This window comes from Nothoprocta perdicaria, unplaced genomic scaffold (genome assembly GCF_003342845.1).
Source record: "Nothoprocta perdicaria isolate Ctin4 unplaced genomic scaffold, notPer1 scaffold_37, whole genome shotgun sequence".
Lineage (NCBI taxonomy): Eukaryota > Metazoa > Chordata > Aves > Tinamiformes > Tinamidae > Nothoprocta > Nothoprocta perdicaria.
Window position 1 is genome coordinate 678267 of NW_020455610.1, and position 27977 is coordinate 706243.

Sequence of the window (27977 nt, forward strand, 5' to 3'; positions counted from 1 at the left end):
AGGTTATTACACTGACTTTACTTGCTGGAAAACAGATTAAACAAGCTACAAATCAAGGCAGAAAACAATTTAGGCTACATTTTCAGACAAATGATTGAAGATATGTCTAAGAAATTCTTATTTATGTGGAGGGCTACCATGGGGCAGCTTTTGCTTAGTACCTCAAAAGCAAAAAGCACACATAAAGTAAAGGCAAGGTTAAATCATAATTTCTTTCTCACTCTTTCTCCACAACCCTCAAAGGCTTTAACAGCAGTAGTCATACGAGATCATACAGGCAGTGCACAAAGTTGCATTTTTTTTTTTTTCTCTCTATTTCTTGAATTGTTCAACAACTCCATTTCCTGCCTGATCTTTTTTGGGTAGAAAACCAACCCTCTGCTTGTTTGTTGCCAAGGCAAAAGGCACCTGAGAGAGTCTGTGAATGTATTATGGCAGGTGATTCTGCAGATARCAGAGGGGCTCATCTTCTTATATCAGAAAAGAATAGTTAGAAGCCATTTAGCATTAGAAGTATTTGTACTGTTAGTATGTCTACAGCCAAGGTGGAAAACTAGGATAAAGGCCAGAAGAAATGGAGAAAGGCTTAGAAAGCATAAATTAATTTTGATAAGGGATAAGGAGAGTAAATAACTGACAGATTCAGGCTGATAATCTGTTAGAACAGAAAATATATACCTATATATTTGTGGCAGAATAAGGACCAGAGATACGAAATTCTGATTCTTGGTCAAAAGAGAACAAATACTGGGCTAGAGAAGAATACCAGGAGGGGAATATTGATGGAGAGAGTGGGGGGAGATGAGGAAACTTTCAGAATGGGCAAAGGGCAATTCTCTCTTAGAAAACACACACAAAATTTAAGAAAAGGCCTGAGAACTCAGTCAAGCTGGACAGGTTGAGAAGCAAAAACTGTTAGCAGAGAAGAGTGATGGATCTGGTTTAGGAGAAGCTGGAACAAAGGGATGTGGAAGTTGGAAATGAGCTGAAAGTAAGTAAAAAAAAGAGATAGTTGTTAGAAAATAAGAAAGAAATGGAGCAGATATCCCAAAGACCAGCCTGAAAGACATATATTTTGGTTGTTTCCTGTTCGCATAAGGATAACTTTGAGAAAAAAAAAATAAAAAAGAGAAAAAAACAGGGAAAGGGAAGATGAAAATGATGATGAGAGAGGCATAATGTGAAAAGATTGGTCAATAGGGAAGACAATGCAGAAGCAGAAAAAAATTTAATAAGTTTAGATAATGTATAAAGGACGCAGTGATTAAATGGAATGAAGATTTTGCATTTACAGGATTTGCAAGGGAAAACTCTTGGGAGACAGCACATTAGGAATGTGAGAATTATAGGAGAAAAGAAAAGCCTATAATGTAGGCAGACATATATGATAGGTAAGCAGATGGAGAAGAAAAGCCAATGGGAAAATAAAAGCAGAAAATAAGCCAATAAATGTCATTGTTCTAATGCTTAATAAGAGGTCTGGTAACAAAACAGTAAAAGTAAAACATTTTCTTGTATGGTACCTTTTTGTGTGGGATGAGGGGGTCTTGGGAAACCGGATTGGGAGCTAGGCATAGGCATCTAGTGAACCTACAATATGTATGGAGAAGAGGATAATCTGCTTTATTGTTATTTTAAACAGAAACAAGAAAGAAAACATTTAAAACTAGTGTCTACACCAGTTCCCAATAATAACTTATCAACTATTACATCTACTAAAATATACGTAATATCGAGTTTCATATTTGGATTTTTTATTATGATTACTTGTTAGCATTTTTATGGATAATTCAGTAAACAGTTATTTACTCTGTATTATAAAAAAGACCCTAAAATATCCTTTATAACTTCTTTTTATACTTGCATATTCTAATTCCGTTTTTATATATATCTTTCTCATTTTAAAAAAGACTTTGCATAAACTAAAACGTGACTTTGAATGAGTGCTGTATCACACAAAAGAGTTAAACATATTCCACTTATTGACAAATGCAATTATCTTTTACACTTAAATTAGTCCCATTCCTTACTCATTAAATAGATGCTTTAAAATATCAACATTACATATAATTTCAAGTTGATAGAAATTGTTTTTATTTATAATATATAAAATTCTTATTTTTAATCATTATTTCCTTGCATAATATCTTATTAAATACTGAAATTATAATTGCTAGTACAATTATTTCACTTCCCCACAGAATACTGAAACTTTCCTACATTTATTTGCTTAGATATAGAACTGCATAACATACTCAATATAGTAAATTTAATGATTGTGGTTAAAGACACTGCTATCCCAGCCATACTTTTATACACTGATACAAATACATAAGGGCATAAATATAATTTTGAGAAGCATAATAAATTCCTAAGTATTTGCCTAGTAAATATGTCTTCTAGAAACAAAATGCATATATAATATAGTATTAAAATCTATTTTGTATACTATATTCTACGGAATAATTCTTCTACATTACAGCATATAACATTCCATTTACAGATACTGAAAAAACAATCTAAGTACATAATTGAGTTCTGAAAAAAATGGAGGAATGTTATCTTTGTTGTCTCTGTGAAAACCGAAATAAAGTTTGGAAAAATCCCAGTCTCAGACATTGAAAATAATTTGCCTGCTAAACTCATTAATGAATTCATCTCTACTGAGTGTATTTTATTCTAGGGCTCCTGGAATCAAGCATTTCTTCCTCTGCAACTGCCTCTCTTCATTTCTGTGAGCCATATCTGTGCTGAGCACTGAAGTAAGAATACAGGGAATTATCTTTGCTCTTCTCTTAGGCCTCCCTTTCCCAGTATGTAGGCCAATGCAGAGGATGGACCAGAACGCGCACTAAAAGCAGGAGGGACATAAGCTCAACTGGGGGGACTGCAGGAGACAGACTGCGACGTGGCACCAACCAGAAAAGGTGGATAAGGGGGTTTCAACGGTGTGTGGGTTCCCAAACTGGCTGGACAAGCGACAGGAAGGTTCAGACAGAGATRGTGGCTGGTGGTGACTGGGATACTGGGAGTTGCTGGTGGTTGAGGAAACAACCATGGTGGCATGAAATTGAGACCAGGGAGACGGCTTGAGGAATGGGTATCTAGGAGTTATGATGTCAGGAGGAAAAGAAAAAAATGAAGACAGAAAGGAGATTGAGATTGGGTGTTGACAAAAACTGGAACTGAAGCAAGGAAAACTCACCTAGGAGAAATCATCACAGAGAGACACAGTAGTTGCAAGAACGCACATTAACAGAACAGCAGCAGGGACACATGGAGGAAAGGGAGCTCTTGGGGAACCTCCAGTGCTGGAAATGACCTGACACCTGGTATTGCTCTTTAGTTAATAGCTATTTCTGAAACCTGTCCCATTCATTATCCAGAAAGACAATAATCTTCTACTGTTGTATTTGTTTTATAGAGCTATGCATGTTACACAGTTCTATGTGGTAGATATAAAAGTTACAAGCTGCTTTACACGATGGTTAAGCTGATTATATTAAACTAAGAAACTACTAAGTCTATTTTTCTTGCTTCTCTTTCTCCTCCCTAAAATCTGCTGTAATTGTATGTTAAGACTGCAAAGCAGAGACAGAAAATGTCAGAATTAAGGTTGCCTTTGCAATGCGATCCAGTATCATGGTCATGACTTTAATTAAAAGACTTCAATTAAAAAGTATAGTTTTTTGCTTGTTTGCTTTTCTTGCATTTCCTTGGACAGATGAATAAAGAAAAAGTCATCATTAATGGTAATGCTGCCTTTAAGACCTTAATTTCACTTGTTGCAGAAACCCTAATATCTAAAATGAGCATAAGTATTCAGAGGATAGCTAGAAAAAAAAAAAGAATAATCATGGTTAAAAAACCTAARTGTTGTTCCCACGTAACTTGGGACTACGTCATTTWAAATATATATTTTCAGAATATTCAGTAATTATTTGTTGATGATTTTGTGAATATCTATCTTGGCATCCCAGCTCACAGTTGAAACTGAATTCAGCAGGAACAGTGATCTGAATATGTTTGTGCTAAAAATAAAGTACCTTGAAGTAGGAAATGATCCTTATTACTTAAAAGTTAAACAACATATCCCCTTAATCTTTCTGTGACTCAGTTTCTCATCTTTAAAATAGGACTGTTCCAAACTTTACTTCTCTATATGAATGCTCTGAAGTAAGTAATCAATCAATGCCATCAAATGGTGCTTTGAATAAGGGATACATTTTATGGGAAAAAAACATGATTCTGGAACAAAAAAAAACATCGTGACATACACCCACTTCACAGGCAACTTTTAATCTGGCATAACCTATCTTCTCAGTTATTGACTTTGCAGACATAACTTGCATTAAATATACCTGTGTGTATATACGTGTGCTTCTCCTATAAGAAGTTATTGGGGTTTTTTTTTGTATTTTTGTACGCTCTATATTTTTAAAACTTATTTTATTGTTTTGTTGTTACAGGCTCCTTGTGGCACTCTTTAGGAGTTAGAAAAAGTGATTAAATAACATACAGAAGATGTCAAATGATACTGTTAAGATGATTGACTTCAAAATGCAAAATAAAGGCAATTGAGAGTGATTACTGGAGCTAATCATTTTAGACTTGCCTTTGAAAATTGCACCTTCATTTACAATTGAAAACAAATGATATTTTTGCTGTTTAGTATTCATGTAGGTAGATTTAGCATGTTGACTTGAGAAGATATTATAACATAAATGCTATCTTAAAAATTGTTCTTTACTATTATCTCAGTGCTTGCAATATATATATATATTTAGATTCATGGGGGAAGTAATATGACTCTCTCTAGTATTTCATGTATAAATTTACTCAGCAGATTTGTTTTATTAAAATGTAAATAATGGGATATAGAACATTTGGTAAATGAAAAATACAGGAAGGGAATAAACAGTTTATTTATTGTTCCTGTTTAAAGTAACCTACTGAAGCATGCTTTTCAGTAACTGCCACTGAATATTAGCTATGGAGTTCTCATCAGGTCTTAACTGTTACGCATTAGGTCTACCCATTTATATAGTTAAAAGGTTCAAAATGTTTTAAATATACCTTTAAAAACACTGTGACGCTAATTCTAAGTACACATATTCACAAAACCTGCATTCAACATGTCTAAGATTCAACCCAACATTGCTTCAAATTAATTATTCTTCTTTAATTGCTTTGCATAAACAGAAATGACCTATTAATTTAAAGAAAATCTATCAGCACAGAATGTATTCTCTCTTATAAACAAGCACGATGAACTTGACCTTGTTTGAACTTGTTTTGATGTGGCCCAGATGGTAGGCTACATGCTTGAATAGCAGTCTAAAGCTGAGGAAAAACTCATATAGCAAGATCTAGATTTATAGCCTTTTGCAAATTCCTACCTTGTATTGTCCTTTCAGCATCTGTTCTGCCCCCGCTGCGGTCAGCTTCTATCTCTGGGGTCATAGAGTCTGGAAGCACAGAAAGGTAAGACTGACACATATTTCATTTGATTCTTATAGCCCTTTTTACAACCTGTTACTCCAATGCTGAATTACAATACAATCAACCTTTGTCAGTTTTTTTAATGTTGAACAATGACTGGAGGCCAGCGCAATTTTTTTGTGTTAGACCGAGAAGATTAATGAGCAATAGATTTTTCAGGCTTAAAAAGGGCAGGGAGGGGGAAGAGAAAAAAAAATTGACTTCTCAAGCTGATAATATAAAATTGTACTAGTTTGGACATTCTCTGCAGTTAATTTATTTGCACATGATGTATACAGAGTTATACAAAAACAAAGACAGAAAAGAGACTGTGTCTTCACCTACCCCTCTCCCCCCATCATGTTATAAATTATCAATATTGTAAACTGCTTTTGGCACTGAAATGAAAAGTTAATGATACAGAGGCAAAGAACTGACTTCTTACCATTTAGGACCCTGAGACTATCTGTTGAAGCTGCCTGTTTCAGTGTCTGCTCTGCTTGCTCCCGTCGCTTAGTCTCAAATTCGAGTGCTTCCTGCAATTTCCTCTTTGCCTTCTTTTCCTTCTTTAACCTTTTCTGAATTATTGCTGAGGGAAAAAAATAAATAAAATCAGTATGCTTACATTTGGATTTGAAACATGGTTATTGAAATGCAGTTACATGATTCGCTATCAAGGGTTCCCAGAAAGGGAAAGAGCTGCCTCAGTTCCTATAAACTGCTTAATTCTACAGCACTGATTTAAAACAGTGGAATCACTTGCTGGAATCACCACAGGTGATTTTTAAGAGCTCCTGCATTATATGGTGCTATTGAAAACTAAATATTCATCTGCATGTTTTTTTTTCTTTTGGCAATGGAGATGAGGTCCAGAAGACCCTGGACGTGGCCATTAGCTTGACTTTGGGTGCCCCTCTGCTGCTGCTGTCCCAGAGGTCGGGGGTTTCTGGGAGGAATCCCATAGTTTTGCTGCCTCRCTCTGCGTGTGTAGGCCAGTGTTTGCACGGCTTGGGCGCTTGCCTGCCTGCCACTCCGCTCCCACAAGAGGGAGATCCGGCCTCTGCTGGGGCCCAGCGGCTGCCGGCTCGCCAAGATCAGCAGGAAAGGGCACCRCGTGAGCAGCATTTCTAAAGCAACCCCTTCTATTCCATTTTTTCCCCCTTATGTTATGTTTCTCCCAGTGTGCAGCCACGGGAGTAAAACTGGCGTGCTCCTTACTTGAAGGAACATCTCACAGGCGATATATGGGGAAAGGAAGGAATAGGGCCAGCCACTGACTTTTGCTAGTCAGTGAGAGTAAAACTGAGCCTCTGAAGAAGGCATGTGAAGCACCACAATAGCTTTTTCTTCCCTATTGCACTCCTTCCTRCAAGGCCCATTCAGGATTTAATGGATGTACACATACACTAGAATGGTGGGGGGGCATATTTTCCATAAGGTTTCTCTGAATCCCTCTTGTTGTGAGCTTGTTCTTAGACTAATTGCAAAGGAGCTACCATTAACAAAACCACGATGCTGGCATCCTTCACAGAATACGGATAAAACAACACTGCCAAGACTTGTAAAGTGGATCATCGTCATTGTTACTATTTAATGTCTATTCTAAGAATGAACACTTTGGGAGTGACCTCGGATATTTTGTGTTTTTATGGAGAGCAGTTGAACACAAAATGAACATCACTACACACTCTGTAGTCAAAATAGTTATTTATATCCAAAAACACTAGAATTTTGACTCTTTTGTTTTTCATGCTACCGACTATTATATTCATTTACTAGCTTATACTGTGAAAGAACATGCATTCGCACAAAGGCTAAACTAAATACATTTTGAATCATTGCACGGTTTTAATGTTTTCATTGTAAGCACTTTGAAAGTGATTGCAATAAATGAGAAGGAAACATATGTTGCTTTCTGAATTAAAATGTCATCATGGCTGACACTTCATAGATGTGACTACAGCAGTCAGAGCCAGAATTAGCAAGCCCTCACTGTGTAGCTGCTCACAGAAGAGATATTATCCTACTTTCACTAGTTGATGAGACACATCCTGCAGTCTCAGGAATCACTAATTGGAATATACACAGAGCAAGAGGGAAGTAGTACAGTAAATAGGCAGCACTGTAGAAGATGCTGCAGAAGCAGTGAATTTAATATTCTCCAAAATGGCTAAAATATTTAGATGATCTGTCATGAAAAAAAAAGATATTTGACTTGTTTTGGGATGACAAGCAACAGATAAACATTGATATAGGTTGCCTGATGCTGGAGATCTGAGAAAGAAGTTTCATCTAATGGGGTTTGACCCGTATGTGACACAGTGTATACGTCTATATGCTACAGTATTTAAGTGTATTTCAGCTTTTTTCTCGGTATAGCTCTTGACTTAWTAAGGCTCTGGTACACTCCTCTCTGCTTGCGCGTGGTTCCATTAACACACGTGGAAAATTCTTTAAAGTATGACAGTTGCTACACCAAAAACAGGCAAAGCCCCCTATGTATTTTTCTATCTTTAATTGAAAAAATGAATTCTCAATGTAATCATCATCTGGCTTTATTTTTTCCTCTCCTATTTGGCTCTATCTATTTAAAGAACAACCTATTATTTTTCTTTCTTTTGWATCCGATAGCAGAGGGAGTATTCCTTATGACATTTACTTTACTGCATTCCATTATTAAGTGCTCATCCCATTCCTCTTTGCTCGGACTCTTTCACCAGTGCAATATCATCATTAGAGGGACACATGTGAAAAAGCAGGTAATGCACAGTGCTGAAAATAGCATTGGTAATTATTTCAGCACCCTGCACAAAGTAAGCTCTCCCTTGACTTACGAGGTTGAGTGAAATTCCGTTTACCTAATTTTAGCTGTTCAAAACATGCTGGTCCAGCCCATTCAGCTACACTTCCTTTAGAGGTAACAAGGAGAAAACGAATTTTTGACAATGTAAGTGATCTCACTTACCTGGCAGTGAAAAAGATGCAGGAATCTATCTTTACTCACTAGAAAGAGAAATTAAATCCTTGGCTTAAGCTAGGTGCTTAACTTCTAGGTGGTTTAACTTAACTAAAGTCAAATGGGGCCTCRCTTCTTTCTGCAGCGTATATGGTTGCCTCAGTTTAAAAAGGAAGATATGATTGAGTTGTTGGAGGACAGAGAATTAGATAAGGTTGTGGGGAAGAAGTGAGCTCTGTTAGAAAACTATTTTAAAGGTGCAAGTAGTGCAATTATACTGAGCAAAATAGACAAGTTGTGCACAATGGGATGATTCATTGCACAGTTATGATAATTATTAATAGTAATTGACTTTAAAAAGGTATTCTCCTAAGTTTAAAAAGGGAAATTAACAGTGTGACAGTCATAACCTTTAATGGGTCAAGATACGAAATAGGATTACATCKCTTACTTATTAAAAGACTATTGTTTAGATAAAGATATAATGATAAAGGCTTTGAATCCCAGTGTTCAYACTTTGAGCATCTACATAGGGATTCCTTACTTAGCTGTTTCACAGAAAATTAAACTGGGCAGGAAAATAATTGCAATTCTAACTTTCCAAAAATATATAACTCACTTGTCAAGGTTTAAAACAACCAGTGAACCCTAAAGGTTAACTGTCCCTTTCAAAGAAATTAGACACTACTAAAAGGCAAGACATGCACACATAGAAAAGTAGAACCATAAAGCAAGAAGTGAGCATGCTTCTAATGTAAACAGCTAATACAAATCACTGTTTTACAGTGGCTTCATTTCTGAAATCCTACTAATGTTGCCTTATCAAGAAGGACCATAGATGTTCCTCTGACAAGGAACATGTAAACAAGTGTTTAACCTATTGTGCACTAAAAACACTTAAATATTACCATTCTAATTTTTCTGCATCTATTCTACTTTTTCTATATCTATTATATACTGATCACCTAAATATGCAATATATGACTCTAGTATATAAAAGAAGAGACAGGAGCTCATCAAATCTTACAGATTTTTAAATTTGATATAAACTATGTATCGATTAAGATGCTATGCCTTTTTGATAGGGGAAAATAACCTACCAAATTCCATAATTTGCAGCTATGCTATTTAAAACTGTGTTATATATTACAGATATATACTAACAAGTAATTCTGAACAAAGAAAACAGAAAAAGGAACGTCCTCATTCTAAAACTCATGAAGGTGAGATTACAGTGAATTAGGCTGTTTGTATTCATTGCTGTCGGTCTGGCTATAAAATGAGATAAGGAGGAAGGGTGTGATCAAAATCTGGTCTTTGACTAAAATGAGTTTTCCTAAATAAATAGATTACAAAGGTGTGATGTCTGCTTAAGTGTCTCCAAGTTACCTCTGTTCTTCTGCTCCACAGCCAACTGCTTTTCAAGTGTTTCCCTCAGTTCTCGTTCCCTGAACAGCTCCATCTTCAGCTCCGTCTTTTCCAGTTGGACTTGTTTCTCTTGAGCTCTGGCATTGTCTATAGCAACCTTTAGTAGACCCTGTTTAAAGATGAAATTAGATACTGTAATGTTTGAAGAATGTCAGAAAAACTGACATAATAACAATGTCTGGTGCTTTTTCCTTCATTAGTCATATGGTATGTCACAGATAATCCTGCTACCAGTTTATAACATGCCAATTATCATCAGCAATTTTTTACTGGAGTGAACTTTTGCAAGTATACAAAATTTGTAAAAAGGCAGAGAGATGTTTTTTTTCAAAGAAGGTCTCCAAAGAATACTCAAGATGGCCACTGACTATGCAAAAAGATAAAAACAATAAAGCATAGGTTTATTCTTCACAAAGGATAAAAGTACAAGAGACAAGTCTACACTACTACTGTCTGTGATCAAAATGAAAAAAAAGCTGTCTCACTGAAAAAGTATTGGCAGTCTTACTATTTATCATCCATAGAATGACAAATTCAATTGCTACTACAACCCAAGCCAATAGAAATTAGCAAAGGGATTTACTTATGTGAGGGTCTTTTAAATCTTCGCCATTTTACTCATTGTTTTTGTTAATTATTATTATTTTAAGCAATATTCCCTATAATTTCATAGTAAGATTTCTTTATTAGGATGCCAAGCAGAGTACAGTTACAGAGCAGAAATTTATCTGTCTTGAAATGCAATCATCTCTGCAATCATCTTTCTTGACCTGGAAATGATGAAATTAAATTTGTTGCTGTTGTATCAGTACCTAACACTTTGTCCTTTTTTTTTTCTTTTTTTTTAGAATTCTTTCTTTTGTAGAGKAAACAGAAGGATCCCAGCACATTCAATAGCTAGAGACACTGAGACAGGGTATGCAAAAAAGAAAAAATGGGATTGAAAGAAAGGAATATGGAAAGTGGAAAGACTTCATTTTCAATATAGAAGCAGCCTGGCTATCAGGCTCTTGAGATTTTAGCTAAATCTCTCATTGAAACCATCATACTAAAGGCAGGTAATTAAGAATGGAGCATGGATAGGAACTCGAGTCTTTTACATCCTAGGCAGGTTTCCTGACAACTTAGCTATTGAGATTATTTGACCCAATGGAGATTTAATTACTGATATAAAACAACACAATGCCAACAAGAGAGACAGAAAAATACTCCTCGGTGACGATGCCAGAGGAGGATTCAGCTAACTGGTAAGAGATTCATGATCTAGACTCTGTTTCAAAATAAGCATACAAARGTCTTAAAATCATGTCCCACAACTCCCAAATAAGCTCCCTCTCAGTTCAGGCAAGGTTCCTAACTTAGGTTCTGGGTTGCATGTCTCTATTTTTTTTTCCACTAAAACTCTTTAAAGCATCCCTTAGAGGAATAAAAAATATCTTAAATATCATGATGTTTGAAAAATGGACCAAAAAAAAAAAAAAAAAAAGCATGAGCATATTTCTTTTCCTAGCTTTCCCAATGTCAATGCCTGCTTTGAAATTTGTGTCCTTCAAGGCCCTTTCAAGTCTAGCTTTTTTTCAGAGCCTATTATTTTCACTATTCCTCATTCTCATTCTTAACTAAATTGTTGCCTGAAGTGTTGCCTAAATCAGAACTTACTGCTTTGCAGGTTTATTATACTCCAAACCATTAAAGTCCACAGGAGCTGACAGAGCTCAACACCTTCAGACTGCAAGGCCCAGATGGTCACTTAAAATGCTATGCACAATAGGTGAGGTAAGTATGATACTTATGTTCGTGAGTATGGAATCACATTCAAAAATATCCACCTCAGCATAAAAAAATTGATTACAGAGATGCTTATGATTCTATCAGGCTTTTAATAAATAACTGAAAGTTGTTCTAAAATATTTTAAACACAGAAGTATTCTGCTTTGAATTTTAAATATGGGTGACTTTTTTGCAGACTAAAAAAGTCTGTAGGAACTGTTTATCAATATCTGACTTTGGCTTATGCCTGAACTTTAAAATACTATAATTTCCTCCAACTTGTCACATACTGGAACATGTGATTCATACAAATCACTAATAAACTAAAGTGAGTAAAACTATATGAACAATTATTCTTTTATGCAAAATAAATTATCAAATAATTTTAAAGCTGCAAACTCCTTTCCCCCAAATTCTGACAATCCATCTTGTTTAACAATAAAATCGAGCAACTAAGGCAACTGCCATCTTTACTCAATTCAACTACATTCATGTACATGTTTCTTCTTCATCAGGAACAAACAATTAGTAACAAATGAAAGAGATCATTACATCAAGTGCCCTTTTAGATCACCCCAATTAAAACTTTAGTTTAGCTGTATTTTAATTCTAAGATACCAAATTCTAATTTTCTGCTCTGATTGCTCTTGTTGACTTATCTTTGAAAGATGTACTCTCAGTGCAAAGCCTAGAGACTATTTAGCAAGATGCCAATGTTGGCACCACTTAATGTGTTGATTGGTTGTATTATCAGTAGCAGTTTAAAATAAATTACTATTAAACTATTATTGTCCTTGGCTGACAAAACACAATATTTTGGTGTTCTTTAAATATGAAACGATCATTATGAATAAACATGGCAAATGATGCTACAGTTTAACACCAATGTGTGCAATTTTATAATAAGAATTGCTGCAAAATATGAAGCTCCTAAAAGCATATTATATTTTCTATTGGATTTCTGTACCATACTTCCTCTCTCAACCTTTCGTTTTTTTATACTTGCTGCTAACATAGCTAATGGTAATACATTACCTATTGCTGCTGATTATGTCTGAAAAATATTAGCTTTTTGGAGCCAAGATCCACTAGGGACTACTTACAAGCTACACAAAATTAAGTTTCATTTTTAGAAGTTAAATCAGTGCACATCAGTAGGCGTCCAATGTGAAAAAAAAATGTGCTAGAGCCAAACTAATGCATATGCAAAAGTGCTATTGCTGCCAATGACAACTGTAATGCAGAAATACTGGAAACATTCCGTGTCTCCCTGTATTTGGTGCAGAAGAGAGTGAGAAAATCAATGAAAAAGTACAACATCTAAAAATCATCAGTGCACTTTGGAATAGGACTAGCAATTTCAGAGTTGTATGAAATTCTATTAATTYTCCCAGCGGACCATCTGTAAAAGATTATACAAAATACAGTATGTCCAACTTGCATTTGCTATGGCTAATCCTCTAACCTGATATTAAATCAATATGCTGCCAATGACAATGGGAAGTGCAGTGCAACTCACAACATTAACAAAAAGAAAATATTTCCCTTTGGGGAAAGTCAGATGTTAACGGAGGCTGGATAATGATAATTGCAGTGAACATGCTCAGGTTCCAGATTTGTTTTTAATATAGTATAGCTCTATCTGGAGCCAGGTTTTACACACAGCATACCATTTTTTTTTGCCTGTATGCCACTGTTAATAAMATTTCTTGATTTCAACATAATGTAAAAAGTTGACATTTCTCCCTTGGAATTTATAGACCACTATGACATGGTTTCTTTATTTTAATGTACTTCTTTTAATATTTTCCTCTGATAAATTCTTCAGAAATGCACCCCCCAAAAAAGCCAGGTTGATGTTTCTTCCCACTCACTGACTACTATAATTCTCCACATATCTCAAAATACCATCTTGTTAGGGCAATCTGCTGATCCTTTACAATGTAAGCGTTTATCAGGGTTCATCTCAGTTTAAAAGTCAATATTACTTATCATTATTAAAAAAAGAGACAATATGTTGCCTATTTCAAAATGGAAAAAGAAATCTAAAAGGTACTTAGAAGCTTTTTATGTTCAATGTGGTTATACTGACATGTTCCATATAATACACTTTTGTTCAATATGTACCTATATATGACACTGCCCTGTGAATTAGCCTGGAGGTCTTTCTAGCAGACCAGGACTTGCCTCCATCAATAGCCAATACGGGGTGAGCAGCGAGAATGGCAAGAATGGGAGAAACAGAAAGTGGAGAAACTGTCCCAAGAAAATCTTCCAGCTTGCAGAGAACTTGCAGAGAACTTGCAGAGAACTGCAGCTCAGGGTCTTCCTCTTCCAGTGTTTACTATTTGTGGTGAAAACATCTTCAAGTAATATTGCTTGTTTTTCAATCAGGAAATTACACATAAATTTTATGCTTTCCTTGCATACAACTTACATAAAACTTCCTTGCATATGGACTTGCAAAACCAGGTATCTCTCTATACCTATATCTGTACATTTTTAGCTAACTTCTCTAATAGCAAAATTTTGAGTATTTGCTATTTGTAACTGACTTAGTAACATAAGCAATCACATAACAAAAATTCGTGAATTTCTCAATCAATTACTCCAGAAAGACACCTTTTGCAGCACCTCTGATTGAATTCCTCCATCATCGGCAAAGGCATACTGCATAAATATAAATGGCATTTTTCCATAAACATTTTCTGTGAAAAATAAAATCATTCCCTTAAATTTTAGCATAAAATAACTTGAAGCGGAACTGTGACAGTTTATCCAGTGCTGCAATATTTTTCTTCTGTGTGTTTAGTCGTAGATGGTAATAGTGCAGGAGACTCACTACAATAAAGCCAGTTGTTTGCTTTGTTTTCTTAGGGGAATTGAGTTCATAATCATGCATTTCCTTTATTAAAATCAATTGCAACTTTACATATTTCTTTAAAAAGTACTTTGGAACAAGGTTATGTCAGTAGAATMACGGAAATACGTATTTTCCTGATAGAAAAATATAGCTACCGAGAGCAGTTAATTCATCCCTTAGATATTAATGAAAGTTCAGCTCAGGGACGGTTCAGATTCAGAGTCTAAAAGCTTAAGTACTATTACCTGAGAATACTGCAGTATCACAAAAGACTATGGCTGTAACAAACATTGGCATAATTGGGCCATGACTSTAAAAAGGTGAACTTCTGTGAGAGGTACAGAAACATCCTTAGCCTCCTCACTAGCACCCACACAGCATCTTGCCGTGACMCACCTTCCATCCCCTTTTATGCAGCCGCACACAGACTTCCAGTATTTAATCTGGAAGAAATCAACAAATGCACATGGAGAAGGAAGAGACATATCACTTAATTCAACCCTCCAGGGAAATTTATTTTCTATTCCTTTTAGTTGCTTAGATATAAATCTGAATATGAAAATATGTCCTCTGGATTATTTATTTTACATGTGTATTTGTTTAATTATATTTTGCTACGTTTTCTTATTTGCATTTCAGCAATCCCCTGCCAGAATTAAACCCCAGTTGTTCTGGGTACTGTGCAGTTATTATCTCCTCTGCAAAGGTACAAATAATTAAAATCATTTTATTTTTGTTTCAATGCATATTTATGGGGGAGTAAGAAAATAATATATATTTGATTTTAAAAAGGAATAAACCAAACTGGTAGCTATTGAAGACATAGTAAATAGACTTAACTTGCCTTTGCCTAAAATTATGGTTTAGAGATTATGGACTATATATTAAACCATTTATGTATGCATTCTTCCATATATAGAAACACAGACTAGCCTTGTGTTCTGGGGCCAATTCATAGGATGACTCAGTCTTCTAAAATAGAAGTGGCTGGATTTAGGTACCAAGTCCAAGTGACAGCTTGGACATAGACAGTGTCTAAATGCTTCTGCATCTGCAAGACTTTTCTTCCCTTTTTGTTTCAGTTACCTAGAATGTCTACACAGTTTTAACTTACCTACTCAAAAAGCAATGTTGCCATTGCCTGGTGCCCTCCTGAYTCTGACAAAATTCAAAGTTAGGGCTTCTGCTGCCCAGAGACTTCCCTAGACCATCTTGTGTTTCAAAAGCACTTCAGCATCAGAAGCAGGGGATGGACAGCAGGCCAGATTTTTTTTTCTTTTTATAAAAGGATAACTTCCATTGCTGGTAACCTCTATTCTTACTGCTGGCAAAGCTGGAGCAATAGAATGGTAAAGGGAGGTTACTGATTCACCTCTCCTTTGAATCTAGCTCTTGTAATGATACCAATGGACAGAAGGAGAGTTAACATGAATCTACCCATTGACAAGAGTGACTTGGTTCACGTAGGATGGGCATCACAAGTGTTGGGTAGCACTAACTACTAACAAAGTCCTGAATAATGCTGGGAACAGGGACTGTGACACAGCATTTCCCCTTTCACCAAAACCCGTTAAGGAGTCTGAACCTCTAGTCAAATGCTTAAAACTTAGTTCTGAAAGCAGCAATATTTGGGCACCTAACTCTGTGRTGAGAATGGAGTAGCGCCCTCTCAGTAAAATTGATGAATATGGCAACTACTTTTTAAATGTTACTTATTAGAGTAACTGCCACTATTGTGGACATGTTTAATAGACTATTGTTTTAAATAGAATATGTAGCTTTTTCTACCAAGCTGGGAAAATTAATCTAATGACACTATTTTAAAATGATTTTCTATTGTAATCCTTATAAATATGCAGCATTTGGAGGATGATGTCTTGATGATATGCAAAAGATTCCCAGTGTTCTGTGGAAACCATGTAGTGAGACATGGCAACATACTGAAAATATCCAATAGGATTTATGTTCCACCTATTAACCCTGATAGGTGATTTGTCATTTTGTAGAAATTCAAGGTAAGAAGTAGTAAGTAAAATATCATAATTTAAAAAGTCATAAAGAAATCTCTGGTTTCTTTATGCTGTTGCCTTTTATTTTATCAGTTCACCATGGCTAAGATTATTCAATAAACAAAGAAATAAATAAATGGGAAAAATTCAATGACTAAATCTGACACACACATTTTCTGTAAAATAAAACTGAATGCTTTCTTGGCAAATTAATCCTGGTCATTATCCAGAAGTAGTGCTGCTCTCTCATATTCAATCACAAGATTTGCTAACCTGTTGATGCTGAATGCTTTGCTCATTAGGTTGCTGTCTAGAGACATTGAGCACACACATTTGTCAAAAAAATTACTAAGAACTCTTCTATACATGTATGCACAGCTAAAACATTACTAAACATTTCTTCCTTTGGAAAAAAAAATATATTCTTTGCAGATCTATTGGAGGTATATTAACTATTACAACAGTACCACATTCTTTGATTTAAATACTTAAGATCCAAAATTCTGGAAACATYGAAAGCAGCACAAATAAGATCTTTCAAATCAGTAAAATATAAGAGTAATTAATTCTTAAGCAGCAATACATTCCATCATTATATTTGAAACATCAGTAAGGAGTAGATCATTTACGTTTCAGTAATGCTTCAGTATTCCATAAACCTCTTTAATATAATTTAAGAAGCAAAGTGAGCAGAATTTGGTCCTACTTTGTTTTGACTTTGCTGAATTCATTTTATTCAGRTTTCAGAAAGAAGCAGAAAAAAATACTAGAGATTAAAAGTTACATAGCCAAGGAATGTCTTCAGTGAGTACAATATGGCTGCAGTACCTCCTGCACTATTATTTTGCTTCTGCATGCAACATATAATCATATTGYTGCAAAAATTGCATCTGGAGAACACTTGATTGGGGAATTTGTGAGCAAAAACATTCTTTAATCTAAAACACTAATATCATGGCTCCAAGCTATATGTATGCGTGTACCTTAAACGATATTCGAATCAGGCTGTGCTGTAGACATCCTGACTACCAAATAGGAAATCTGCAGAAAATTTGGTAATAGCCTTTGAAGTCTTTTCTTTGAAGACAGTGCTTTAAGTGAAATGAGCTTGTTTCTAAAAGAAATGATCTTTGTGAATGTTTTCATGAGACACACATTTCAAATAACTTTAAGTATCATTTCCACTTTATCACACCTTTACTTTAAAATGACTATTTATTAAAGAAATGTTTCTCTGCTTAGTAAATGAGATGAACTTAAACARCAAGATACATTTCATTATGTTTTCAGCCTGTAATGAAAAGAGCATTTAAGACAAATGTTAAACACACCAGTGTCACTTTCATTGAATTCTGTGCTGTAGTTCATTATACAATCTATATTTTTATGTACTGCATCTGGCAGCTTCTCGTTTGCTGTGGTTCCCTTAAAATCTAAATTACTATAAAGTTTCACTAAATTAGTTGATTCAAATAATCTTATGAACTGATTAAGCTGGAATGGTCATTTTAATTTAGACAAATCTGCAACTGGCTCATCTCCATCCCTTTAAGCTGATCTACTGCAAGGCCTACCTGGATGTTAGTCAGAAGGGTCTCTATGGAGGACAATCCGTCAGGGAATAGAAAAGGAGATGGAAAACCCGGAGGTAGTGGCTGCCCATGCCCAGTTAGAGAAAGTTTTTCAAGGCTGTCTCTTGCGGTTGGTGTGGAGAGCGGGGTCTCATCTGTATGTGATTGAAACAAAAATATAGAACAAGTTACGCTTGTCTGTTTTTATTAGACCTCAGTAATGGCTTCCCTAGTGGTTTCCAGAACATTTATTGCAAATTGGTTCCTGCTATCAGGAGAAAATGCTTTCTGCTGAATTTTCTTTAATGAAAAAGCTGTGGAGATACAACAAGATAACATTAATGAGTAACTTTATAAGCCTTTTAAATGCAGTCTCTAATGAGACTGAGTTTACAGTGCCATAGAATCTTTTTAAAACAAATATTATCTCACATATACTTGTGATAATATATTCAGACTGACTTTATGGGCACCTTCCCAATTATCTCATTTTCGTTTGTGTTCTATTTGGATTGACAATGGAATATTTTCTAGCACAACATATATTTTGTATATGAGAAGTATTTGAATACAAGTCTTCCCTGCAATTAACCCTTCCCATACATAACGGCTTCATTCACATCTAGGGAGATTCTGGAACACAGGGGAAAAACTACCTATCTTGGGTGCATTTTTTAATCAAGAAAGTACACCTGATTCCCACAACTGGAACACGCTCTGAACAATAAATGAAATTAACAGCACGACTACAATCCATGGCCTCATTTTTTTTTAAGCACGGACATCTTTTAACAATTAGTGCTAAACTCCTCCATGGAATCGCTRTAACCATCAGATCTGATCAGTTGTGACATCACGACGGGAAAAACTCCCACAGCTAGAAGACTTCTAAGATTAAAGTTTCACAGATAATCTCTGAATGGATTAGAAAGGCGAGTGCAGCAAAAAACAATTAATAGAGATTTCAAAATACTTCTTCTCTTCCTTTTTAAAAAACTTTTTGAAATATTTTTAGACTGCTATTGATATGATACAGAAATTTAGGTCAATTTCTTTGCACCAGATATTAATCGGAATTCATCAACAAGAGAAATATCTATATGTGCACAGAGATATAGATAGCTATATATACTCTTCTTACTAATGGCACCCTCGTTAACTCACACATATTGATAGATCTCACTACAGTACAAGGACAGACGACCATATTCCTGGTTCTAGGCAGATCTCTGCATAGCTATTTGACTGCAGAGGAGTTTGTCAGACTTGTTCTTTTTCACTTAGGCTTTGAACATTRTAAAGATCCACATGTATATTTTGAGGTGTTTTAATTTATTTTTCTTTCTCTCTTCCCTTTCTGTAATTATAGTTTCAGTACAGTATATAGTTATACTTTATCCTAGAATTTTCATCAGGAATTGCATTACGTAACTGTTCCAAGACTATTTGCTGAGGAGAAATCTCCTACTAGGGCACTGTATCTTCTTTGTGAGCCTAGTCTAGGAAGAATAACATTGAAATCCACTCCAGCAAAGACTTTGGGCTTTTATTGCCCCAGGGAAGAACAGTGAACTGTAACTCATTCCAACAGACCTCCTCCCCACTGCTTGAAAAGGAAGCAATCTCTGCAATCTTTTTTAGGTGCAGATCCCCCACCTCTGTTTCAAGTCAGTTGTGTGTACCTGCAATAAAAGCATCATGCATCATGTCTCCACACAGCCTTTTCCTTGTGTATTTATGAAAAAAAAAAAAAAAAAAAAAAAAGGCATTTGGATAACCTTTTCTAGGCTAGCCCCACTTGCTTCAAGCTACAGTCAATATAGAGAAAGAAACATCAATTTAAGGCACTGATTCTTTGGAATTATTACAGTCGAATACTGCAGGAGGAGACAAATCTCTATGGAAGTGCCTGTTCTTCTCCAGTGACTGCAAGTGGAGTCTAAGCAGACTAGCTCAAACGGAGAGATCTGCATTTCATGAGATCAAGATGACCCCAGAAGCTGTTCTTCCTGCTTCATCATGGCTCAAAATGTAAGCAGCCTATACAAGAAGACAGACTACATTTTCTGTCCCCTCATTTTCACTTACAATATGTGGAACAATTTTTACTTTCTCATAATGTCATCATTCAAAAGCTTACTGAGGTACGCTCTGTGAAATGGACTGGTGTTGATCAAGGAAAGCTTCAACCAACTCAGACTCCTGAAAGATTTTTTCAGCTATATTTTATCAAATTTTCCTATGATATCAAAAGTGCTGAGAAAAAAAAAAAATGGGCAGTGGATCATGCAATCATCATGCACACTCTACAGAAAATCACACCAGGCTCTGCAGCCCTGCTCTGTGGTACACCCTCCCCTCATGCTACCCAACAGGCCAATCCTTGTAGTCATTTTGCAGTTATATGGTAAGATTTGGGCTTAAAAATGCATTGCTTCTTCCTAACTATTAAAATATGCTCAAAATATTCACCACTTCATTAGAAAAATAAATTAAGCATTACTGGGTATTGCATTGCTCATTGCTCTCAGATCATCCTGCTAGTTTATCTTCTGAAATCCTCTTTTAGTATGAAAGATGCTTTTTTTTCTAAACTGTTGTCAGAATTTATATAGTTTCATTAATCAAAACAAATGAACAAAACAAAACAACAAAATGTTTAGATAATAGTTTGATAAATACTACACAATATTAGYGCATAGTTGGAAACTTTTTTGTGTTGCAAACATAGCTTTCCTAAATGACTCCTCTCCTCTAGAGAAAAAATTGCAAAACCACTTCATTATTCCTTTCCTCCATATTTTCATTACAAAAGTATGTCTTGTGACTAAACAAACATTTGCATATTTATATTTCATAATCAGTTCGCTGAATTTTGACTCAATTTTTCTTAATATAAGCAATCCTACTAAAAGTACAGTACTTGGAGAACACAGCAAGAAAAATTTCAACTAGTGTTGACAGAATCAATTCATATAAATGAGAAAGTAAACTGATTTCCCAGGGAAATGGGCCAAYAGTCTTTCATACTTCCTGAGACAACTTAGAGTCACCCTAATATTCCAAGTCTCAAAATGTCAAAATATTTTAACACTTTTTAGATAAAATTGGTCCCCTTAAAACTACATAGGACTTAYGCTGTTTGAAACCTATATTCTCCCATGCAAATGCTGAAATACAGAAAGCTCCTAACAAAAGTTATTTTGTCAGAGAATCTAGACAAGAAACTACATTTTCTACTGTGTTAGTACATGGCTAACCAAACCCAAATATATTTTAAATATAAATATGTATTAAAGTTTACTGCACTTTGTGAATTCTTAAACATGTTTTTGAAGATTKCAAAGGCTTTCTTATTACTTCAAAAACAGTTCAAAAAAAGGTTAAAGTTATGCAAAATGGTATTAACCCTAAATAACATCCAAACTCTTATGTTATAATAAATAACAGAAACAAATTTACACTGAAGGGTAAGACTAGAGAGCTGAACTTACTATGAACTTATTTTAATGAAACTTCAGCTCAGAAAAATAAGTCAGACTAATGTGACTTTGTTTTCCTGATGTCCCATGTGAAATAAACTTTGAGTGTGAGTATGTTTGAAACAGAGCAAAATGTACATATTATACACAGGAAGCATGGATATTTGTGGATGTGAGATAAGCGAAGATTGAGGGAATCTTGAAAAAATGCATTTTTAAGAAAAACCACATTGTAAACACAGCCAATTAAAACATAACCACATATCTTAGTAGCAAAATAATATGACCTCTTACCATTAAAGTATTTAAAATTCTTCCGTTCCTGCAAATGTCCTCTATTCTCAATACAATGCTGTATCTTTGTTTCCAAATAATCATTAACCTAACGTCTTGTAAACAATCAAAATGAGACTGCAAGTTCCCTTCAACTACATGCAGAACCACAATGCAAATACGATAAGCCCTTGCGAGGAGACAGCGATCTGGTGTATTTAGTCTGGAGTCACCACAGAAAGCATCCGAAGAGAAGTCACTGCAAGAGGGTGAAGAGGGGTGAACACAACGGGTAATCTAAAAGCTCCAGTGCCAGAGCTGAGCACAGCAGTGGCAAGCAAGGGAGTAAAGAGAGCACAAAGAAGTGGCCAGGCCTGCTTTTGTGTGCACAGAGAACGGAGATATTATATATTAACAAATAAACAAGCACAGGACAAGCTGTTGCTTTTACAATATCTGAACAAAGATGAATCTGTACCTCGGCACATGAACTAAATCACTGAGTCAAGCCCAAATGTGATGCATATCTTTAAAATATTTGTAAATGTTACATTCACTGCATCTATTGTACCAAAATTAAAAAAAAAAAAAAATCACATGGTTTTGTTCAAAACAGATTTTATCTGACAACAGCAGCTGGTTTGGGCCAAATACAACCAACATTTTTCACTGCATTTGGTTTGCTGCCATTCTATTTTATTCTTTTACCAGATAACATGGACACAGACATTCAGGATACAGTGACAGCCATTTAAACAAAAATAGCTAAGTGGAGGTAGTCATTCCCTAGCCTGTGCTCCTAAAGGCAAGTAGGATAAGTTCAGGCCAGTCACCAAGCAAACTGAAGAACATAGAGATTGCCAGGATTTCAATGCAAGGTATAATATTGTCTCCCCAAAAAAYGCTACATAATTACTGCCTTTCTGCAATGTTTTCTTGTAAAACATTTTGATGTTCTTTTTTGTTCTCTGGAAAACATTTCAAATTCCTTAGTTCCTAAAACAGGCTTGCTCTTAATATGTTTTATTTTGATGATCTAATATGGCCATATATTCCTTTTTTATTAATAAAAATAATTAAAATAAATCTGATGTATGAGTTTTGTAGAAACAAACTATATAGTTTTACTTAATTTAAGTTTGGTCTACAGTCATACACTCCTAAGTTCAAAGTTTTGCAAYGATTCTGTATTTCATCCTCTTCAGAGCTAGAGGTTTCAGTCTTAAGAAACTATTCTATTTTAATTCAGTTGTAATTGTTGATTTATAGGAACATAAAAAATGAGGGGTCCTAAATGTTGAGCAAATTCAGACTGATAAGAAACAAACCCCATTTACTTCMTCAATTCACATATTACCCTGGCTGCTTTATAGTTTTGGCTATTCAAGATTCACTCCACACATACTGAAGCAATGTGAGTTACCTGTGAAGGGAATCACAAGTGAATGCTCCAAGACTTACGCTGATATTTTTCTTTTCCTATATCTATAGTTATTGTCTCTCATAATGCAAAGCACAATTCTACAGAACTCCTGAGTATCACAGAACCACAGAATCACAGAATGTTCAAGGTTGGAAGGGACCTCTAGAGATCATCTAGTCCAACTCTCCCTCTCAAGCAGGCACACCTACAGCATGTGGCACAGGGCGGCATCCAGRCGGGTTKKGAAGAYCTCCAGACAAGGAGACTCCACAGCCTCCCTGGGCAGCCTGTGCCAGGGCTCTGTCATCCTCACAGTAAAGAAGTTCTTCCTCACATGGAGATGGAACTTCCAGTGTTTCAACTTATACCCATTTCYTCTTGTCCTGTCACTGGCCACCAATGAGAAGAGCTTGGCTCCTTCCTCCCTACATTCTCTCTTCATGAACTCAATACATGTTAATCAGATCCCCTCTCAGCCTTCTCTTCTCCAAGCTGAACAGGCCCAACTCACTCAGTCTCTCCTCATACGAGTGATGTTCCATTCCCTTAATCATCTTTGTTGCTCTCCGCTGGACCCTATCTAGGAGCTCCACGTCGCTCTTATATTGGGGAGCCCAGAACTGCTTGGAAAAGTACTTGAAAAGTACTTGGAAGTTAACAAGTTCACAATGATGGCAGATGGAAATATCGAGAGAATAACAAATATCCAGTTGAACTTATGGCCTGGTTTCTGTTTCTGTAACATGTAGAAGAGGTTGCAGCTCTCATGGTTAACAGGGCCATTACAAATACTGCTTACCAACTTCTGTTTCTTGGCTTGATATGTTTGCCCAAGGACTTTGAGAATAGCAACTCACCAATAATGAAAAATGACTAAAAGATGAAAAGCTGACTCTTGAAAGGGCCACGGCTACTAAGACTACGTTTCTTTGATATGTATGTTGACCAGCACAATTTTATATCTTGTACCATCCCATGCTGTCATGCAAAGAGGGCTTACAGAGCACACACACACACACCTGTACATCATTTACACCATCACAAACCATTTTCATCAGTGGCTTCAAAATACACTCTACATTCCCTTCATGTCAAACACAACACAGGTATAAAAGTAGATTAAGAGTCTAGTTTTCTATAATGTCCACTGTGAAGGTAGGTTTGCATGCCAAACTACCTATAAGCATGGTGAAAAGCAGAAATTTGATGTGGGATGTGGAACAAGGGGGCTGGAAATCTGGGAGACAAAGAGAGAAGGAGTCACCAGGAAGGGAGGGAAAACTGAGAAAACAGGAATGCAGGGAACTAAAAGTAGATGAACAGTTAGTAGATGGAGACGAGGATGGGAACTACATGATAAAGCAGTGGTACAAAGAGTGCCCAGGAGTAAATAATATGCTGACAGATAAGAAAAAACACACATTTTCTTTCTTTTAACATGTAATACTTTGTATGAGAAATTATTAATAAATGTAGTTCAATGTAAATGAAATTTGTAGCTGACAAACTATATATATATAAGCATGTCCTTTAAAGAACATGTGTTTTAGCTTTGCTAAGGAATTGCTGGTATAGCTTCATTATAAATGAATAGAAAGAATTGGCAAAATATATCCAAAAAGCAAAAACATAATTAGCAGCAATATTCCAGCTGTGAAGATTTCTTCAGGCTTTTTGGACTAGATCAAGTTGAGTTTATTCTTCATTTTACATGGCCCTAGGAGGGCCTCAGAGTCAATCAGCACAACTTATCTAATTTTCTCTGTCAATAAAAGGATTATTTTAATAACCCCTATCTTATTTTGCAGACTATTACYGATCAGGGCTAGGTCAAGTAGTATTTGATGAATTATTTATTCTAAGGATTTCACAATATTTTAGAAGATATTATCATTCCTATTTTTTAAAATTTATATTAACAGAAAACAGAATATCATAACATCATAATGCCAGCAATATTTCCAGTTTATGTATTTTGGCATCATACTATTTAATGGCACACATAATGGTTAAAAAGATACGCTAAATATATTTCTTGTGTTTATTTAGCAGTAAATTAGTATAAATATAAGTATTAAAGCATGTTTTAATCTTATAATGGTAATTCTTAAATATGAAAACGATGATCCACTTTTTTTTTTTTTTTTAATATCTTTACATGCTACTGGCAGGTAACGGATACAGATTAAGACTATCTGTGCTTTCGTTGCTGACAACCGTATAAATATATTTTTTTCTGTTTCTTTTCAAATATTCCAATTAGTACTCTACTAAACCAGTCAACCAGCCAGGCAATACACAGTACTAAAATGATTGTTTCTTGGCTTCATAGCTATTCTATGACAAGTATTTATATGCATAAATATAGGCAGAGGGTTATATAAAGGTGTCTGTCTATACATTCCAAAGTGTGATTCGGAGCTTGTTCTAAGGTCATGCTGAGGGCTGCTCACAAATCTCCCTGTGACTGATGGGTATCTGGCTGGAACATCAAAACCTACCATACATGCAACCAGCCACTGCACATTACTACCCTGGCCACAGAAGCTGGCACACCGAGCATTGATAAATGTGTGCAGAATCAATGATTAAGGCAGGCATTCTGATTCCAAATAACAGCAAACTTTAAGGCATAGTTTGGACTTAGAGTCTGAATAATTAATATGTTGTATACTAAATCTACAACTAATATGTTGCATACTAAATCTCTCATTTTCAAAATTATGAACATGAATGTGCACTTCTTTCAGCTGATGAAAGTTATATGCATGGTACTACATCCTCAGGAAGCAAAATTGTTTTGGGGTTGCCACTCTATATTTTAAATATCTCTGCATAACTACTCCAAAATGTGGAGATAAAATCGTTACAAAATGTAGCAAAATATGTTAGATTTTATTAGATTATTTCAAGTGCAACATGATTTGGCTTAAAAATTCCCTAAACATGCTTCATAAAAGTTGAAAAACATTCATTATTTAGAGATTTAAGGTGATGTAAGCTAAAGAAGAGCAATAATATTAGCATTTTTGTCACCGTGAGCTGAAAAAAATACCCAACCATTGTTATTTTTTGTAAGCATAACAGTAGTAGGAAGGGAATTGGTGATAAGAACAGTTGGTAACTAGTAACTCACTGAGGCTGACAGTTTTATGGTCTTGCCTAGATCTTCTCTGTACTCACTTTTTGCTTGGTCTGTATCCAGTTAATATTTAATATTATTTCGCTTTGGGAAAAAATGGAGGCAATGGGTCATAGTTACATGATCCATGTTACAATCATGGAGCACTGAGCAGCCATGCTATTGCTATTGCTCCTTTCTTACATGGCCATATTCTTCATAATCTGCTCAGAGCATCACCGGATGTCCAAACTGAAAATGAAGAGACAGTGATATCTGCACATCACTCATCAACTGGCATTTACTTAGCAACACACATCCTGACCTGCACGCTCGTGCCCGTAGTGCTATTAAGCAAATGAAGCTACATGGGCACCCCTGGCGCCTGGTGTAAAAGAGCAACACAGAAGARAACATCGTTGCTCATCACCGTCAGCTGCTATGCTAGAGAAGTTCAATACAGAAGTCAAAAGATGCTTACAGAGGCTGCATTTATAGCAATAAGCTACTGGTCTTCTTCCCTAGTGGAAAAATCTTCACCTGGGCAATATATACAAAAACAGACATACTAATCAAATACTTTGATTAACTCRATATTCAAGTTCCTGAAAGTAACATGAGAAGAATATCAGGTTTTATATAATTACACATAACATTCAGTGATATTTCATTTTCCAGAGACACATAACTCTTAAAACATATATACTCTCACTTTCTTGGAAGGGGGGAGGATGGACTACTTATGCCCAACCCRCAGTTTTAATAATTTATTAGAAACAATACTATCAAATACTTTATATTATAATTAAGCCATGGCATGAGAGTCTAAAAATGCCTAACACAACATAAACATGTATTACGAAAATCTGCTTGTAAGCCTTTATCATGCGAAAATCCCTAAAATCAAATGCATTGGTGACTAACTCTTAGAAACAAAAAATGGTGGTAAGGTCACAGGTAGTTAAGTCATCCAACACAACTGTATAGTGACATTAGGCAATAGGTTCAGCAATTCTCGATTATGTAGGGAAAAGCACAGGTACATCGGAAATTTGACAAAGRAATCTTGCTTCCAAAAGGGGGCAATTTGAGTTGGTCAAATAAGTCTATGTTGGTCAAGCTCTCCAACCATTCTTCTAAGAAAATAAGGTAATGGGAGTTTTACTGTCAATAGTTCAATAACATCCAGTCTTTTATAAAATACCCAGATGAAAATACAAGTCAATTTTAAAAAAACTTTTTACAAAAGATGTGGTGAGGCAATTACAAGCGTTTAACTCTTCTCATTACAGTAATCATTAAGGAAAGGGACATGAAGCAACACACTTTGACAAATTCTTCTCACCGATAAAGGTACAAAATGAGGGAACTGTTCAAATATCAGACAGCCATATAGCATGGAGGTTTCCACAGTTTGGAGAATAAAAGGTAGTCATTTGCATAAAAAAATCAATTCTATTTAATTCTCTTTTAAAATAACTCTGTAGATTTTTCTAAAATATAATAAAAACCATGAATGTGTCTATCAATGGAATGACTCCAGTACTCCTWTGCAAATGTTTCAGGCAATAATTGATGTACACATTTTGGATGATATAGT

The 27977-nt window shown here is 35.4% G+C and overlaps 1 protein-coding gene across 1 annotated transcript in view; it reads right to left on the reverse strand.

Annotated features, from left to right (window-relative positions):
* Window positions 1-27977, reverse strand: part of DACH1 (dachshund family transcription factor 1) — a 352406-nt gene that overhangs the window by 29758 nt on the left and 294671 nt on the right. Inside the window, 4 exon segments of the mRNA XM_026044517.1 lie at window positions 5400-5468; window positions 5927-6070; window positions 9827-9974; window positions 18082-18233. Coding sequence (XP_025900302.1) covers window positions 5400-5468; window positions 5927-6070; window positions 9827-9974; window positions 18082-18233 — 513 coding nt within the window.